The 15,987-nt window shown below is 36.9% G+C and overlaps 1 protein-coding gene across 2 annotated transcripts in view; it reads right to left on the bottom strand.

Moving 5' to 3' along the window:
* p4ha2 (procollagen-proline, 2-oxoglutarate 4-dioxygenase (proline 4-hydroxylase), alpha polypeptide 2) overlaps positions 1–15,987 on the bottom strand; it is a 33,991-nt gene that overhangs the window by 5,126 nt on the left and 12,878 nt on the right. Inside the window, exons 3-12 of one of the 2 annotated variants that reach the window (XM_044140347.1) lie at positions 13,224–13,320; positions 11,422–11,573; positions 9,374–9,511; positions 8,039–8,278; positions 5,979–6,175; positions 4,750–4,926; positions 3,924–3,994; positions 2,779–2,878; positions 2,654–2,707; positions 774–839 (exon numbers count right to left, since the gene is read on the bottom strand). In XM_044140347.1, coding sequence (XP_043996282.1) covers positions 774–839; positions 2,654–2,707; positions 2,779–2,878; positions 3,924–3,994; positions 4,750–4,926; positions 5,979–6,175; positions 8,039–8,278; positions 9,374–9,511; positions 11,422–11,573; positions 13,224–13,320 — 1,292 coding nt within the window. Of the gene's footprint in view, positions 1–773; positions 840–897; positions 958–2,653; positions 2,708–2,778; positions 2,879–3,923; positions 3,995–4,749; positions 4,927–5,978; positions 6,176–8,038; positions 8,279–9,373; positions 9,512–11,421; positions 11,574–13,223; positions 13,321–15,987 lie in introns of both variants that reach the window. The other variant, XM_044140348.1, reaches the window with a different exon arrangement.

Consider the following 15,987-nt stretch of genomic DNA (forward strand, 5'->3'; position numbering starts at 1 on the left):
GTCAAAAACAGGTTTCTATCCTCAAAAGCTCTGTCTGAGTTTCACTGTGCTTTCTGCCGCGTAAACAAGATGGGGAATAGCTTGTCTAAATCCAATCTGAATCATCAAATCTCAAAATATCAGTTCCACCTGTGGCTCTTCTTGCCAAAGAAAAAAAAAAGAGAAGAACTAAGGTTCTGACAATGCCCTTTGCCCTGCCACACCTCCTGTGAGAATGACATGGACTCATTTGGGAGTTTTTGACACAAAGGAAACCACAAAAACATAAAATGATATGTAAAATAGATAAAACCCCACAAATACTAAATAGGGCACATGAAATGAAAGTGTTATTTGATTTGATTTGATTTGTGTGAACTATAGGCAATATCTGGAATAAAGTAGGTGAGGTAGAATAAGGAACTAATGAAAAAAAGCTGTTGTCTATAATGACAAATATGTCTTGTGCAAGAAAAACACTGGAAAAAGTCCTAGTCATGAAGAGGAGATAAAACTTAATGGAATAAAGCTGTGATGAGACGGTATGATCCAAAGAGCAACCCAAGGACTGAAAATATTCCTTTTCTCTGCACTGGTTTAGACTGGAGCCATCTGAGAAACATCAAGTCTGTTCTGCTTTTTACTGAAACAGTTCTTTTCAAATCACTGTTGAAAAGAACATATAGCAAAAATCAGGGGTCACTTTTAACACCGTCAACAATCAGCCGGTCAACAATCAGCCGGTCAACAATCAGCCGGTCAACAATCAGAGGCGACTGAATGCTTGTACTTACGTAGTTTAAAAATGTGGCCAAGCGATTTCCAGTGCCTAACCTTTTGAAAGCATCAGGTTCCTCTTTCTATGAAGATAAAATTTAAGAGAAATTTCAAGATAAAACAAGACACATGATTACTTACATAATTTAGGAAGGTAGCAAGTCTATTTCCATCGACCTTGAGACTGATGTCAAAGGGGCGCTGCAACAGATGTTTATACGTATAACTCATTATCTGAAAGTCTCACACTTGGAGCCTGTTGCTTAGGGCACACACTGCACTCAAATGAAAGTTCAAATTCTATATTCAAATGTATCAATTTCGACCAGATAAATTGTCCTCATCATACAGTTTTCTTATAGAAGCATACCTTGTACATTTTTTACTAAAATAATGGAGAAAAATGTCAAATTAAAATGTATGGCTCCTAATGGATTTTAAGTTTTCCATGATACAGATATTAAAAATTTAAAAATAATGATTATAGTTCATCAAATCTTTTTGATGTCTAACAGGAAATAGAAATCCTGCAGAACCAGTGAGGTTTCACATCTAGTAAGTTCAAATTTACTAAAAGTAACTGTTTAGCATGCCTTTAAATGATATCCAGGGACTATTAAGCATCAACAATTTTGTGTTTTGCTAAATTATTCACTACTTTTGAACCACATTTCATCAACAACCAAAAACTTACCATGTAATTCATATAGTTGACCAAAATAAAATGGTGCATAATTGTGACTTGAATATTCCCTGATCTGAACGCTGTAAAGGTCTATAGTATAATGTAATATAATATAATATAATGCTCATAAATTAAAAAGAACAATAAAATAACACATCCTAGATCTCAATTAATTAAATGTTCTCATTGAAATATTTTATTATTAACACCGTGGATTTGATTAAGATGAAAATAACAAAAATCCTCAATATAAATTATAATTATTTCACTGTGGAGATCTGCATTTGGATTCCTACTCAATATGAAAGTGGAAAATAACATGACAGGCTGATGCAACGTCAGTGAACATTCCTCAGTCTAAATGACTAAATGTGTCTGTAACCTCCTGACAACACCAGGATTTTCTCCTGATGAGGAGATGGATTTTCTCCTGAGGGATTTTTTCCCAGTCCTGGATTAGAGTCTCAGTTACTCCTGAACCGTCTGCGGTGAGATGTGGTGTTGGTGGATTGACTAAACATGATGTCACAGATGTGCAGAACTGGATCAGGTCTGAGGAACGGGCAGGTCAGCCCATAAGATCAATGCCCTCATCATGCAGGAACTGCTGACACACTTCAGCCACATGAGGCCTAGCGGGGTCACACATAAGAACCCAGAGCACACAGCACCAGAATATGGTCTCACAATAAGTCTGAGGATTTCATCCCTGTACCTCTGGCCAGCACATGAAGGGCTGTGCAGTGATCCAAAGAAATGCCTCCCCACACCATGACTGACCCACCACCACACCAGTCAAGCTGGAGGATGTTGCAGGCAGCATATTGTTCTCCACAGTGTTTCCAGACTCTGTCTCATGTGCTCAGTGAAAATGAAAGTGACTAAAAGTTCAACCAGAAAGAACGAGAACAGAGAAATAATCTGTGTCACCGCCTGCAGAATCACTCTTATGGGGGTGTTCTTGCTAATCGTTTCTCATTTCTACCTGTTGGGTTTTACATTTGCACAACAGCAGGTGAAACTGATTCACAATAAGTGTTATTACCTAAAGGTGTGACTGATTTGGAGTTACTTTGTTTTGTTTAGGTGTTCCCTTTACTTTTTAAGCAGTGTGTAATACAATGGAGATTAAACTAAATCTGAAAGAAATTATTATGAGAACAATTTTGCAATTTTCAGATTCCACCAAACATCACTAAAAATGAAACTCACCCTTGAGAAGTCAAAATGTGGCTCGTATTGTCCTCCAACTCCATAGTTTGCAACCTGACAAGCCATTTATAGAAAGTTAAATAACAGAAAATAAGAAGTGATAAGTGATAATAAAGGACAATTACCTGAAGTAACTCTGCAGTTTGTACCGTGAGGCCAGTGATGTCTTCTATTCTCTGATTAACTCTTTCGATCACAGGGTCCTCCTCTCCCTCCAACCATGCACTGAACACAGAAACACAAAATGTATGCAGACACAGTTAAAACTTAGTGGACTGCTTATCCAAGTTTATTTCAACTGTTAACCTTTGTAAACAAATAACATGGATTAATGCATGTCTGGATCAATCTTTACCTTGTTATATAACTTTACTCTAAAATAAATTACAATCCACTTATTTAAATACAGGTTGGTAAAGTGCCTGGTTAGTTATTTTGTCTGGTTTTGACTGTATTCTAACTCTGCTGTCAGACAAAGCGAAGCCAGTTTAGGTTTCATGGCTGTGGAGTAGGAGTGTTTTGTGACATTAGTCAGAACCCATTCCTGGTTCTGGACCCAAAAAATCACAAGCCTGACAAAGCCAGATGCCAGATTCTATGATGCCAGAAAATAATCTGGTGTAACCGAGCCAAGACATTTACATCAAAACAGCAATTTATTTGATTTCTAAATAACCCCAGATGTATTGAGTTTGAATTCCACTCCTATATTTTACTGATGTTTTTTATCACATCGTTTGTGTCTTTTTGAACTAGTTCTTTTTGTTTTATATCCTCATCATATTCAGACTTCATATTATTATCCATGTACTACCTCTGCTCTATTGGACTCAATATTCACTTGCTTTCATTCTTTGCATTTGTTTCAAACTGCTCTGTTTCACCTATCTCTCAAAGAATTTTATTTTTCCAAGCAATTTATCCATCACAATCTATTAAAGGTCGGCAGTTTATGCTGGTAATAAATATTCATGATTCTCACATAAATTCTCAGTAATTTTTGGTGTCAGAGCCGCAAACCAGCATGAAATCAGATTAATTATTATTGAAGCAAGTTAATCTGAGCCACGATGTAACAGTTGGCTCAAACGTTTGATGTGTTTCGTTGTGACTCTGAAAGTTTAACATCGTTTGTTTGCTACATAAAAGGTTGCATTTTATAGTGGCCACAAGCAGATATGCAGTAACAATGAGTAAGAACAGAATGTCATGGACACATTTTAGAGAGTAAAACCATCATAAGGGAACACATGGATTCTACATTACTGACCTTTTTGACACTCTGTAGTTGGCTGTAGTCAGAACTCCTGTTTTGGGATCACGAACAGTAGCTCTGGCAAGCTTAAAAAACCACAAAAAGCACAAAATAAACATTAGAATAGAGGAACTCATCTACTGGTTCATTTGTTTCCACACTGGTTTAAGGTTGCATGTTGATTTTCATCTCATTCACATGACAATGAATCCATCCAACTCTGAAACCATTAAATTACTTTTTTAAAAAGTCCCATAAACATAACATAACTTGATAATATAAAGAAATGCAAATAGGTAATTAATGTTTTTTGATCTTCAACACCCTGAAACTTCAGTTTTCTTCAATTCACAAGTGTATCACCATCCTTTTGTCAATGCAGGATGATTGTGCTCTGGATCAAGGGCACAAAGACATTTTTTTGTTGAGGTAAAGGACTCATGCATCACTAGAGATAATTAGGAAAATCACAGGCTGTTGCACAATTGTTTATCTGATTACAATTCCACTCTTTAAAGTTGAAATGTTTGTTTTAATCTGAGGCATGAAAACATTTGTTCTCCTGAAGAAAAAAACAGAGCTTTTAATTAATCTGACTGAGGAATAATCTGTAAACTATGGCTCTTTGTAATGTCAAGTTACCAAATTATTTATATTTATTTATTTCCTGTTTACAGAAAAGGCTATAGTGATTTAAACAATTCCTTCAACAGATAAGATCAACATCTGCAGGTCGCCTTCCATGCAACTACAGGGTGAAATGCTGACAAATGATATCCGACTTTTATGGAAGCAAAGTCGGAGAAAATCTGTAGTTTTAATTCATTATTGTTCATCTCACCCTGGGTTTAGCCAGCTCTTTGATTTTTTCAATTTCTTCATCTGACAGCATCTCCAGGTAGCGAACAATGTGGGGGCTGTCCCACTCGTCCTCTTCCTTCATCGGCTTCAGCAGGAGACGAGGGTTCCCACGGCCATCTTGGTAGCGGCAAAACAAACGACTCCTCCTCGCTTCATTCTGGGAGAAATGCAAAAAACTAAATCTAACCATATAAAATCACCTCTAATGTTATGTTGAGGAATATAATTTAACTGTGTTTCTGCACTTTACTGAAAATATTCCAGTAAAACAATGATTTTGTCATGATTTGTGTTTATTTTTCAGACGAAATGTGCAAATAATTTTGCATAATTGATTTGTGTGAATACGAAACAGTTTAAAATGAGTAAGTTAGTATGATATCAATTTAGCAGGTTTGAAAAGTGAATTTTACTAATAATATTTAGCATTTTAATTTGGGATTGCCATCTTTATTGTGGAGCTAATTTTACCTGAATGTTTAAAAACAGCAGAAATATTCTCAAACTCTTCATACTTCTTTATTCTCTCTTAATTTTAAATTTCACTATGACTCAAAAGAGGCACAAAGACTGAGAATTGGGGATGTGATTACACCAGACAGCAGGTAAATGAGATGTCAGTCCATACAACAAAATACTGATATTTGGCAAAGAGGAATAGGTTTAATATTTTTAATATTTAAACAAATGAATCCACCACTTTAATTATTTAGTTAATTATAAGAAATCAAGAATTTTGCAGTTCTCCTTTCAAGTGGTTCACCAACAAAACAAAGAAAAATATTAGTTGGCACAAATCAGAAAGTTATTTAGTGTTCACAAACCTTTTCAGTCTGTCAAAAGACTGAAAAAAAATCGTTCAGTTCAGAACTTATTAGAAGAAAATGGCAGACAGGAAATGCTGGAGCAGACTTTTACTTGTCTAAATTTGGTCTGCATAAAGACATAGAGAGTAACACTTAAAGACCTTGTATGTCTTCAAAGTCACAAGTAACAATTAACCTGAAACAGGTGTAAAAAACTATAGTAAAGTCATGACAACATCCTCATCGGATGATGAACAAAAAAAGTGGGTCTCATCCATGTGTTGACAGTTATTATTTTATTTATATTATTGAATTATTGTTTCAGGGAGACTGTAATTACTTGTCTTAACGCTGTGCCCACCTGTGACTCCGATAAAGACGTCATGAAAAGTCCAAATCTCACCATCTGGAGCCCCTCTCCTCTGCACAAAGCCTCGTAGGACTCCCTCTCTGGCAGATGGTCTTTCGGTCGGGTGTAAGTCCCCAGCTGGATGGGCTCCTCAGAGGCCGGCTGGTAAACCTGGTTCATCTCACTGAGCTGTTTGGACAGCAGCCGCTCAAAGTAACGCAGGTTTCCTCCTGCCCTCTCATGGCTGGGGTCTGTCAGTGGAGAAGAGATGCATTGTTAGCATCTCAATAAGCAATCAGAAAACCTGCCAATCTGACTAATTTAGGTTTTTCAACTTCCATTATGTCTTCTGAAACAAAGGGAAGCCAACAATCTGACATTGTTAAATGCAAGATTTAGATGAAAAAAGGGGACAGGTTGTTTTCATATTTTTTGTGAAGTGAGTTTATTTCATTAAACTCTGTATGGTGTAGATGATCAAAAATGAAACTTAATCTCTTTAGATGTAATTCGCTTTAGATTATTATTTAACAAAATATCAAGAGAGAAATGCTAATAATAAAAACTGCATAGATTATGAGAACTTTTCATACATCCAGGAACTTTAAAATATAAAGCAAGCAGGAAAATGGTCAGATCTTACAATCAGGCTAACCACTAGAATACTTTAGTCCTTTTGATCAACTTTTAAATTTACTGATGAATACTTTATCAAACTTTATTACTTTTATTTCTGCAGATTTGAAAGTTACCTGAAAGGACTAATCTGCCCTCTTGTGGTATTTATGGGAAATACATTAAATCTGTATCAAATTAAAAGGAGAGCAAATGGTATAACAGCATTCTGGCAGACCCTTGTACATAACTATGGGTAGTATTATATAGTAAAATAGTGACCTAAACATGAAGTTAATTTATGTCAGAATAACCAAATAACTTCTCAAAAGGGTTAATGTTAAGTTCATCTACAATTATTGCTGTTATGTCCTAGGTCTAGATGATGTCAAGGTAAATCTATTACAATTCTTGGTAGAGTTTAACTAAGTATTCTTACAGAAACATTGGCTGCATTAAGACCAGAAGCGGTTCTCTACACAGGGTTCATGATGGGGCAAAAGAAACGGCAGAACAAGATTTCACTTCCAACACGTGAAACATTATTCATCTGAATATTTCAGACTTTTCCACACTAAATTTTCCACTGCCTCATTATTTATGTTCACCTTAAAGTATAAAATAGTTAAGCTTACCATGAGTCTGTGGCCCACTGTATGTCTACAGTAAAACATTGTAAATATGTCTTGTACAGTGCTCCAATGGCCAGCAGGGGGCACTAATCATCCATTCATCGTTTGTATCTGCCGGTCCATGTCTGGTGCCTCTTTCCAGCTGTCATTCTAAACTATTTAGTTTCTTTCATTTTACATATGAAATGTTTAAAAACAAGACATTATTAATCCACAGTCTAATCCATGTTGAAGTGTTTGTTTTCATATGTATATGGATTTCCATGGTCTCCTAATAAAATGTTTGGCAGAAGAACCAATTAGTCAGGTTAGAGATGAATGGTTAACTCCCAATAATGCAGGAATTAATATAATTATCCCACTGATGGTTTATGCATCAATAATGATGGTAAGAAAAGAGACTGGAGTCCCTCACCATCAGATCTGGCCTAATGCTTATTAACAATAAAACTGCAATGTTTTACTTTCTGCTAATCGGAATGAAATGCACTGAAAGCAAATGCTAAGGGGAAAAACTGACAGTTTTCTGTGTGTGAGCTGTCCAGGGAAATTAAATGTTCACCGAGTTATTTTTGCTCTAGTTTCTGGCCCCAAGTACGTCTGCATCTACTCTAGTCAATTCCTTTCACCCAATGCGTAACCAAGGACACCACAGCTCTAAGTGAATGGCCTTCAGCTGTCCAAAGAGCCTACATGGCAGAAATAACAGTTTAAACCACAAACAGTCACAAAGCCTAGACAACACCCTGCTGCACCAGCATGAATCTAAACCACCATTCTGATCACAGAGTGGTTTGTGATTTAGGATTAAAAAGACCTATCTTTACGTTATGGTGGCTGAATTGGTTTATTGTTCTCACGACTTACCGATGGCCACAAGGCGGCGCGTGAGCTCGATGGCTCGAGGTATGTCACCCATTTGGTAAACAGAGTAGCTGAGGTAGTCCAGGATCTCTGCCTTGGTGACCACAGCTTCCTCTCCGTCGTCCAGCTGTTTCAGCGCCTGCTGAAACCACAGAACGGCATGGTAATAGTCTGCGTCGTTGTAGGCCGTCTTTCCCATGTCGAAGCAATCATCCACAGTCAGGACAGCGTTAGAGTGAACACCTGGAGGAGAATTCATTAAAGCTGTTAAAATGTCAAAAGGTATTTTTAGAAATACTTAGAATAACAGCTTATTCAGGCCTGTTTTCATCTACTTTCCTGACTTCTCTAACTTCATGTTTTCTCTGAAGTGATTTTATTTGTACTGAATAAGAAAAAGAGGGATTATTAGTCCCTCTGACAAGCTGACAAGAATACATGATTCTAACTAATTAAACTATTTACAATTAGGCTAATAAAATCATTTACAACTCGCTGTCAGAACAGATGACCTCTCTCCACCAGCTGCTACTTCCACATGCAGCTTTGGAGCATCTGCAGATGTCAGAGGTTTGATTTTTACCTCTGTCTCTTTGTACTTCATAATAGTTCTGGTTCAACCTCCTGCACTTTTAATTTCAGCTGATGGCTGCACTAAATATAAATTCTGGCATTTATTTTTTTTATGAAAACTTATATTTTAGGAGAACTTTTTCTCACCATAGATATGTTTGTCTCATTAAGGGGGACTCGACCTTTCTCTGATAATCTTACCATCAACAAAACTGTTTTAATATTGCTACTGTACTGGGTGATATCTGGAATAAGGAAATGACGTTTGAGCCATTTCCTTAATGTTATTCAACTCATCTGCATGTTATGCCTTTGACTCATTAATGGTCACTTTTGGTCATTAATGTCAGTTTGGCAGCTTAACTTTTTTTATCATGCTGTGACTAACAGTTGTAGTACTCTCTCATGCTAGGTAACATTAAAACAGCAAGATAAATGCAAGTAACCATGGCAACAAGTGAGCATTTAAAGGTGGGTCACCTCTTTCTGCAGTCAAATTGCATGAATCTACTGTGTTTGCATCCCCATAATCCTCTACAGAAAGGTTTTAAAATAAAAAGAATATGGTTTAGTTGGCCAGCTGTTGTTTCTGTGTCCTCCTTCTACTTCAAACTGTTCTGCATTTTCTGGCTACAGCTCATTTTCAAAGCACCAGTAACTAATCATAGACTGAGGAGATTTGGACGGTGAAAACACCAATAAAGAAACAACATTTACAGACACAAATACACACTGTTACACAACCGTTTCCAGCTATTTAATTACCTGGCAGTTTTCCTTTGGAGAACGCTTCTGAATCCAGTTGATATGTGTCCTGAAGACGCATCAGAGCCTTGGCAGCACCGGTCTCATCCTCCGCATCAGGAAAGTACTGCCTGTGTACGGAAATGTTGCCGATGAAACCTGTGAAAACAGCATGGCTGTAAAAAAAATCACAACTTACTGAAAGAAAAAAAATTATAACAATAACAATAACTTAAAATGAGTCCATAAAAGCTGCAGTACTTCTTGTTTGCCTCCTGCAGTCCAGGGTTTATAAATCCAGTATGTAATGGGAGAAGTATGATGCGGCTGCCACTCCTGCATTAACTTTCCCAGCTGGCTTGTATATTGCTAAGCTCATCTGTGGAGCAGCGAGTTCAAAACCAGAGCTACACATGAATCTCGAGAAGATTGAACCCAACTGAAATCATTTTCACCTCTTAGACAGTCCTCTAACACACACAACGTGGAGCAGATCAGTGCCCGGTTCTACCTGCTCTGATGACACATGTGGGTGAATAATAAAAGGAGGTTAACAGTAAACTAAATTATCTACAACTTATTTGTGAAACTATTAGCAGAAGCCTAAAGTATTGAGGGTTTAGTCCAGCTATGCACCACAATGACTGTTCCATTACTGTCCAAGTGAATCTGAATGAATAAAAAATCATCAGTTTATTTATTTCAGATGCTTGAGTGAAAAGGGAAAACTGCTCAAATTAATTACAAATTTATTGACATATTAAGAGCATGTATTTTTGTTATGGATCACAGCTGCTGAAAACCCAAATGCAGAATAGGACGGAGCAAAAAAAGTGATTTCATACATGAATGGGGAACCACAGAGAGGACTGCTCAAGGTATGTCACCCATTTGGTAACAGTTGGGGTAAGCCACACAACCTCAGAGCTAAAGGAGCTAGCTGCTCACAGAGAGCAGTATCCAAGCAAATAAACTGGAAGTTTAGCTGTAGGAAAAAGCAGCAGCAACCACAACCTCAGTGCTGGGGATGGTGAATCAAAACCAACTGAAAAGTTTGGGGCTGATTCACAACACATGAACTGCAGCTGGACTCGGCCCAGTCATCGCATACAGATGCTTCTACGACATGGACCAAACTAGTCAGTGAGAATTTCGGAAGGTTTATACGTGGGAGAAAAAAGCCTGGATGGTTGCTCAGAGATCAAAAGTCATCTTTTCATATGAAGGAAGAGTGCAGAACATAATGCAAGTTGCTAGAGGTCTGGTAATATTTGCATTTTCTGAGAAACCAAATTGTTGGACTGTTAATAGTTGTGATGGATTCTCAAAATCAGCAGAAATCTATGTATTATACTTACTTTCAATTCCAACTGAATTCTAATGGATTAAGATGCAGCTCTCTATTTAGCTTAATCTTTAACTAGATCTGGTAGCACGCATTTTTACTTTACCTAACTTGCTTTTCAACTAGTAAGTAAAATTTACATACATACATGTGTTTTGCTCAGGACAAAACATGGATGTCAGATAACTTAAAAGATCACACGCCAAACTAAAAGATATTTGGTACCAAGTGGTGACATTTGCAGGATTTGCATCCAGCCTATTAGCTGAGCAGCCACGTCAACAGATTCATTTGTAAGCTCTGTTTCAGTGTCTCACACAGATAAGGGCCTGTGTCCTAACATGCACACACACCCAATGTGAGAACATGGCCAAAGTATGCTCAGATGAGGAACAGCTGCAGTCAAAACAACTTCAACTGTTCATTGGGGAAAGAAACTTTTGAGCAAAGCTGCACAGCAGATATTTCCAGTCTGCAGCCAAGGCTGGGGTGGCTCTGCTTACATCCTTCTGGATTTTTCCAGTTTGCAGCTCCACTCTGTCTTTCTATCAGGCAACATCAAAGCAAGCAAATGCTGTTTTGCACATGAAATGGAAAAGATTATGTCAGAAAGCAGAAATATTGGATTCAGATGTGGCTGCAATAAATTAAAGATGATTAAGTCCAATAATCTAAAAAGGAATTGTTGGTTAACTGTGTCACATGAGCAGAGGCAGCTCCTTACCATCGGAGGGATTCTGAAGCACCAGGCTCTCCAGTTCAGACCACTCAGTGTTGAGCCTCTTCATCAGTTTGTAGGCGTTCACTGGGTGGGCCAGGTAGCCCTCAGGGTCCGAAGTGGATAATCTTGTGAGAGCATCGAGTTTGCTAGCCCAGCTAGTAAACAGAAACAGAAACCATCTCTACTTCAACAAACACACTGACAACAAACCTTTCACAACTGTGATTCCTATTTTTCATAGGTTTGTTGAATAACTCTCTGGGTCCAGCTGATATATGACTCATTTTAATTTCACCTTTATACTGCCTGGTTAAAACCCTTTTTCTTCACAACCATAACTATGTGAATTAATAATTATTTTTGATCATTTAGATATAGTACTTGCATGTTTGATGCCACGTCACATAAAAACATAAAATTCCAGTTGGAAAAAACTTTTATTTTCTCACTGTAAAACTCACTTACTTTCATGTGAGTATGGAAACAAATCACTTCCCTAGTTTAAAATGCATACTCTAAAATGTCTAAAACATATGTACAAATATAGCAAACAACACAATTGTATAAGTTTATCTCTAAGAAAATTAAGGGACAAAAACATGTACATGTACTATGTATCTCTTCTATGTAATAACTTGTTTTTAATGCCTTTTTGCTGATTTTGGGATGAATATTTGTCTACCTGGATTCATCCCAGGATTCCAGGTGTTCACCAGAACTGCTTGTTTTTGTTCCTGCCACACTGTTAGCATGTTCCAGGCTGCACAGCGGCACCGCTGCCTGACCCAGTGGTGATCTGGACCTGGCAGCCACCTGCCTCCCTACAAGAACCTCATCTTCCTCTTCAGGCTTCTCTTTCTTACTTTCTAAAATAAATGATCGATCCACCATGTCGTCAAATTCCTCATCGCCTCTCTCTTCACATTCCAGCTCAAAATGGAGCCAGTATATAAACTATGCCTGCTGTAATTCAGTTTTTGCATCATTTCTAACATCCAAAACAAAAAGCAGTGAACTAATTACAAACTGAATGTCAGAAACATGTTGAGTATGAATGCTGTCTCCCACCATCAGGTTCGTTTTGCTTTGTTCCAGCATTACTCTCTGTTCACGCCGTTACTCACACAACTTTCCTTCGTAACTTAGCAATAAAATGCACTTTCCTATTGGTTGAATATGGAATATTTCCATCAATAACAGAGGGGGCCTCATGTTGTAGGGAATGTTTGCAAGCAACACTCCTCATGTCCCCGGTGTTCACAGAATAAACATCACAATATTATTGAGAAAAAAACAGATTAATTAATTTAGAGTAACTGTTTTTACTTGATCTGTTAAAACAATTTTAAAAGTTTAAAATCTTCACTTTAAACATGTGAAACAGATTCAGAGAAGCGGCGTCTTGCTGCCATATCATCATGAATCAGACATGTAAAAATGGCACAAATATGCCTCCATAGACTGAAGCCTTCGCAGGACAGCTGTAGTTAGTTTAGACTGAATTATTTAAAACCTTGGCGGTTTAGTAAAGGTGTCTGGTTGGGCTAAATTCCTTTAATTGGTATCAAAGTAAAGAGGACTGAACGCAAATACAAATGTTTTTATGTTTCATTTTATTTTTTTCTTCACAATAAAGCTATGTTAGTCTACCCAGGAAAAGCCTCATTACAATAAACTGAGGTCTGTGGTTGGATCATAAACAATGTGGTAAAGTTTAAGGGTTGTAAACTTAGACAAAACTGTATAAAACAATACTTAATTTAAAAATAGTGACCACTCAAAGTCACAGGGTTTTTTTAAAGTACCTTTTGACCGCAGCCAGTTTAGACTCCTCTGCTTTGATGTATTCTCTCAGAGACTGGACCAGCTCCTTTTCTGTGTGGATTAGATCAGTCATTTGTCCTGCAGAGACAAAGATGTATACATAATCTTGATTAGTAAAGTGTTTCAACAGATAAAGGTACCGTCATTACTCTGTTTTTTTATTAAAGCTTTACTTTATCTTTTAACATGGATTTCTCCTTGTATATCTGAGTGGAATTAAATGAATCCTCAGTTCCATACTCTGGAGCAGTGATAGTGCAGCATTGACCAAACCACAACTGAAAACCAATCCATAAACTGTTGAGGAATACAGAGTGCATTTCAGAGTCATTCAGCTAATTTAGAAAGGCAGAACGCACATAGGCAAAAACATCAAACACAAATCAATGAGGAAACAGCAAATGTAATGCACAATGTACAACATTTTTGTTACATGACTCTATTATAAACAGGCAGAATGGAAGTGTGAACCAAGTAGCCTGTTCTTTAATGAAGCAGATATCACCATTTTATTGATATAAAACAAAAGGCATAAGGTATTGTGCCTTTTGTAGTATGGATAATATTCTATCTTTAAGAATGGCCTTAATATTTGTTTAGTTGTACAGTAGCATTCATAGAGACAGTAATCATGCAGAAACAAGTCGCATGAATGTTTCTGATTTATGTTTAAATCTAAGATTTATCCACAGATAGCTGATCAACTGGAAGTAGAGGTGTCCAATCGATCGGCCACCGATCCTAATCGACTGATTACACACTACAGGTAGTAATATTTCACAGACGGAGCGCCGTTCCACCAGCAGTGAACTCTCACACCGAACATCTGCTTAAAGCTGCAACAGGTAACTTAAAATAAAAACAGATTTTACATATGTATTAAAACTTTCCCTATGTAATAACATGAGATAGATAATCTGCCTGACGACCTACTATTAAATGAGTTTATTTAATAAGTAAAAGTAGAGTTTAATTCTATATATATATATATATATATATATATATATATATATATATATATATATATATATATATATATAAAGAAAACTAAACTGTGTCTGCATGATGAAAATCAGGGTTGCTCTGTCCAAGAATAGATGTATGTTTATAGCTGTAAATAAAGAAATGATGAAAGAAGACACTGTCTTGGTTCCAATTACGCATTAAAACTGACTTCTCTACTGAAGTTGCAGTCAATGCTCCACAAAACGCCATTTCTATTCGCTTAGCTTTCTTTTTGTTAGCTTCCTTCGTCTTGTGATTTCTGAGACGATACTGTCGGCTATCGTTGCTCAACAACTTTAAGATCGACCCATACGTGGCGGCATCCATTATTACTTCCGTAAACAGTGCGCCCCCGTGTGACGTCATTAACGTTCGTCTTCTGCGCACACGGGTCGCAATGGGATCGTCAACGTTCACGTATATTCCTAAAATAATCGCTTCTTTTTTCCCAAAAGTGTTCTCGATTAAATATTTAAGTTATTAATAATTATAATTGCCACCTCAATCTTTCCACAATATATTTTAGGCCAAAAAAGCGAAAAATAACCTAAATCCAGTTTAAGCTAAACATCTAAATTTAGTTAATTGCCACGTGCTGGGTGAATATAGATACAGATTTTAAAGTACTTCTGCGCACTTTAACTTTTCTAACCAGATTACTTTTGAGTAGGGCTGGGAAAAAATATATTGCAACTTCTTTGTTATCACAATAAGACTGTACTCAATGTGTGTATTGTGAAAAGGGACATTTAAAAAGATTGCCATGCTCAATGTTTAACATTAACATTTTTCAACAGCTATTATAAAGAAATAACAGAAAACTTTAATCTGAATTTTAAATTTCTAGATTGAGAGACCACAGTCAGCCCAATACGGATAACTGGGAAACCTCAAGGTTGTGTTCTCGGCCCACTGCTTCTCACACAGCAGTGAATTCACAGATAAGGCCTGGAAATTTACTTTATGGGTGATTTCACAGTTGAGGGGCTCATTTATTGGAATGAAGACTCAATGAACAGGGAGGAGATCGAACTGTAAGACTATATATGACAATAATAAACCATATATATATATATATATATATATATATATATATATATATATATATATATATATATATGGTATGGTATATATATATATACAATACCATGGTATGGTATATGGTATATATATATATATGCAGAGAGAGAGGCCAGATGAGAAGCTTGCAGTACTGATTATCAAAGAAAGTTTATTAATACATTTATTTTAAATAAAAAAAACACGCCGACTCCTAACAACTTTGTAAAACAACTTCAGTTGCTCAGTTCAATACTCCCGTCCCTCACTTCTCATCATGGCTCCTCGAACCATTAAGTGACGCCATTGCAGAGGGGCAATAGTTTGGCTCAAGCAGAAATGATCTGACCGTTTCCATAGCAACAAGAAGAAACAAGACATTCCCCCAGTGACCTCATTGTAGTTATGACCTCATCTATGACATGCGGTTCTAGATCAAAGAACATCTGAGGTTATGAATGCTTGTGTTGCAAGACCTCAGTTCATATCCAAGCAGCTCTTCGAACCTCAACATTGTTTCTCGCAAGAATTTTCAGGATGGCAGAGATTTTGGTCAACGTGTGTTTTCCCCTTGGTTTTGGCCTTGGATATTTAGTAACCACCAGTATGAAGAGAGTTTTTGACAAACTACTTCCTGGAAGCGGTTTAGAACAACGTAGTGCTCAAGATGAGAGCACTTTT

Source organism: Gambusia affinis, linkage group LG15, assembly GCF_019740435.1.
Source record: "Gambusia affinis linkage group LG15, SWU_Gaff_1.0, whole genome shotgun sequence".
In the NCBI taxonomy this organism is placed as follows: domain Eukaryota; kingdom Metazoa; phylum Chordata; class Actinopteri; order Cyprinodontiformes; family Poeciliidae; genus Gambusia; species Gambusia affinis.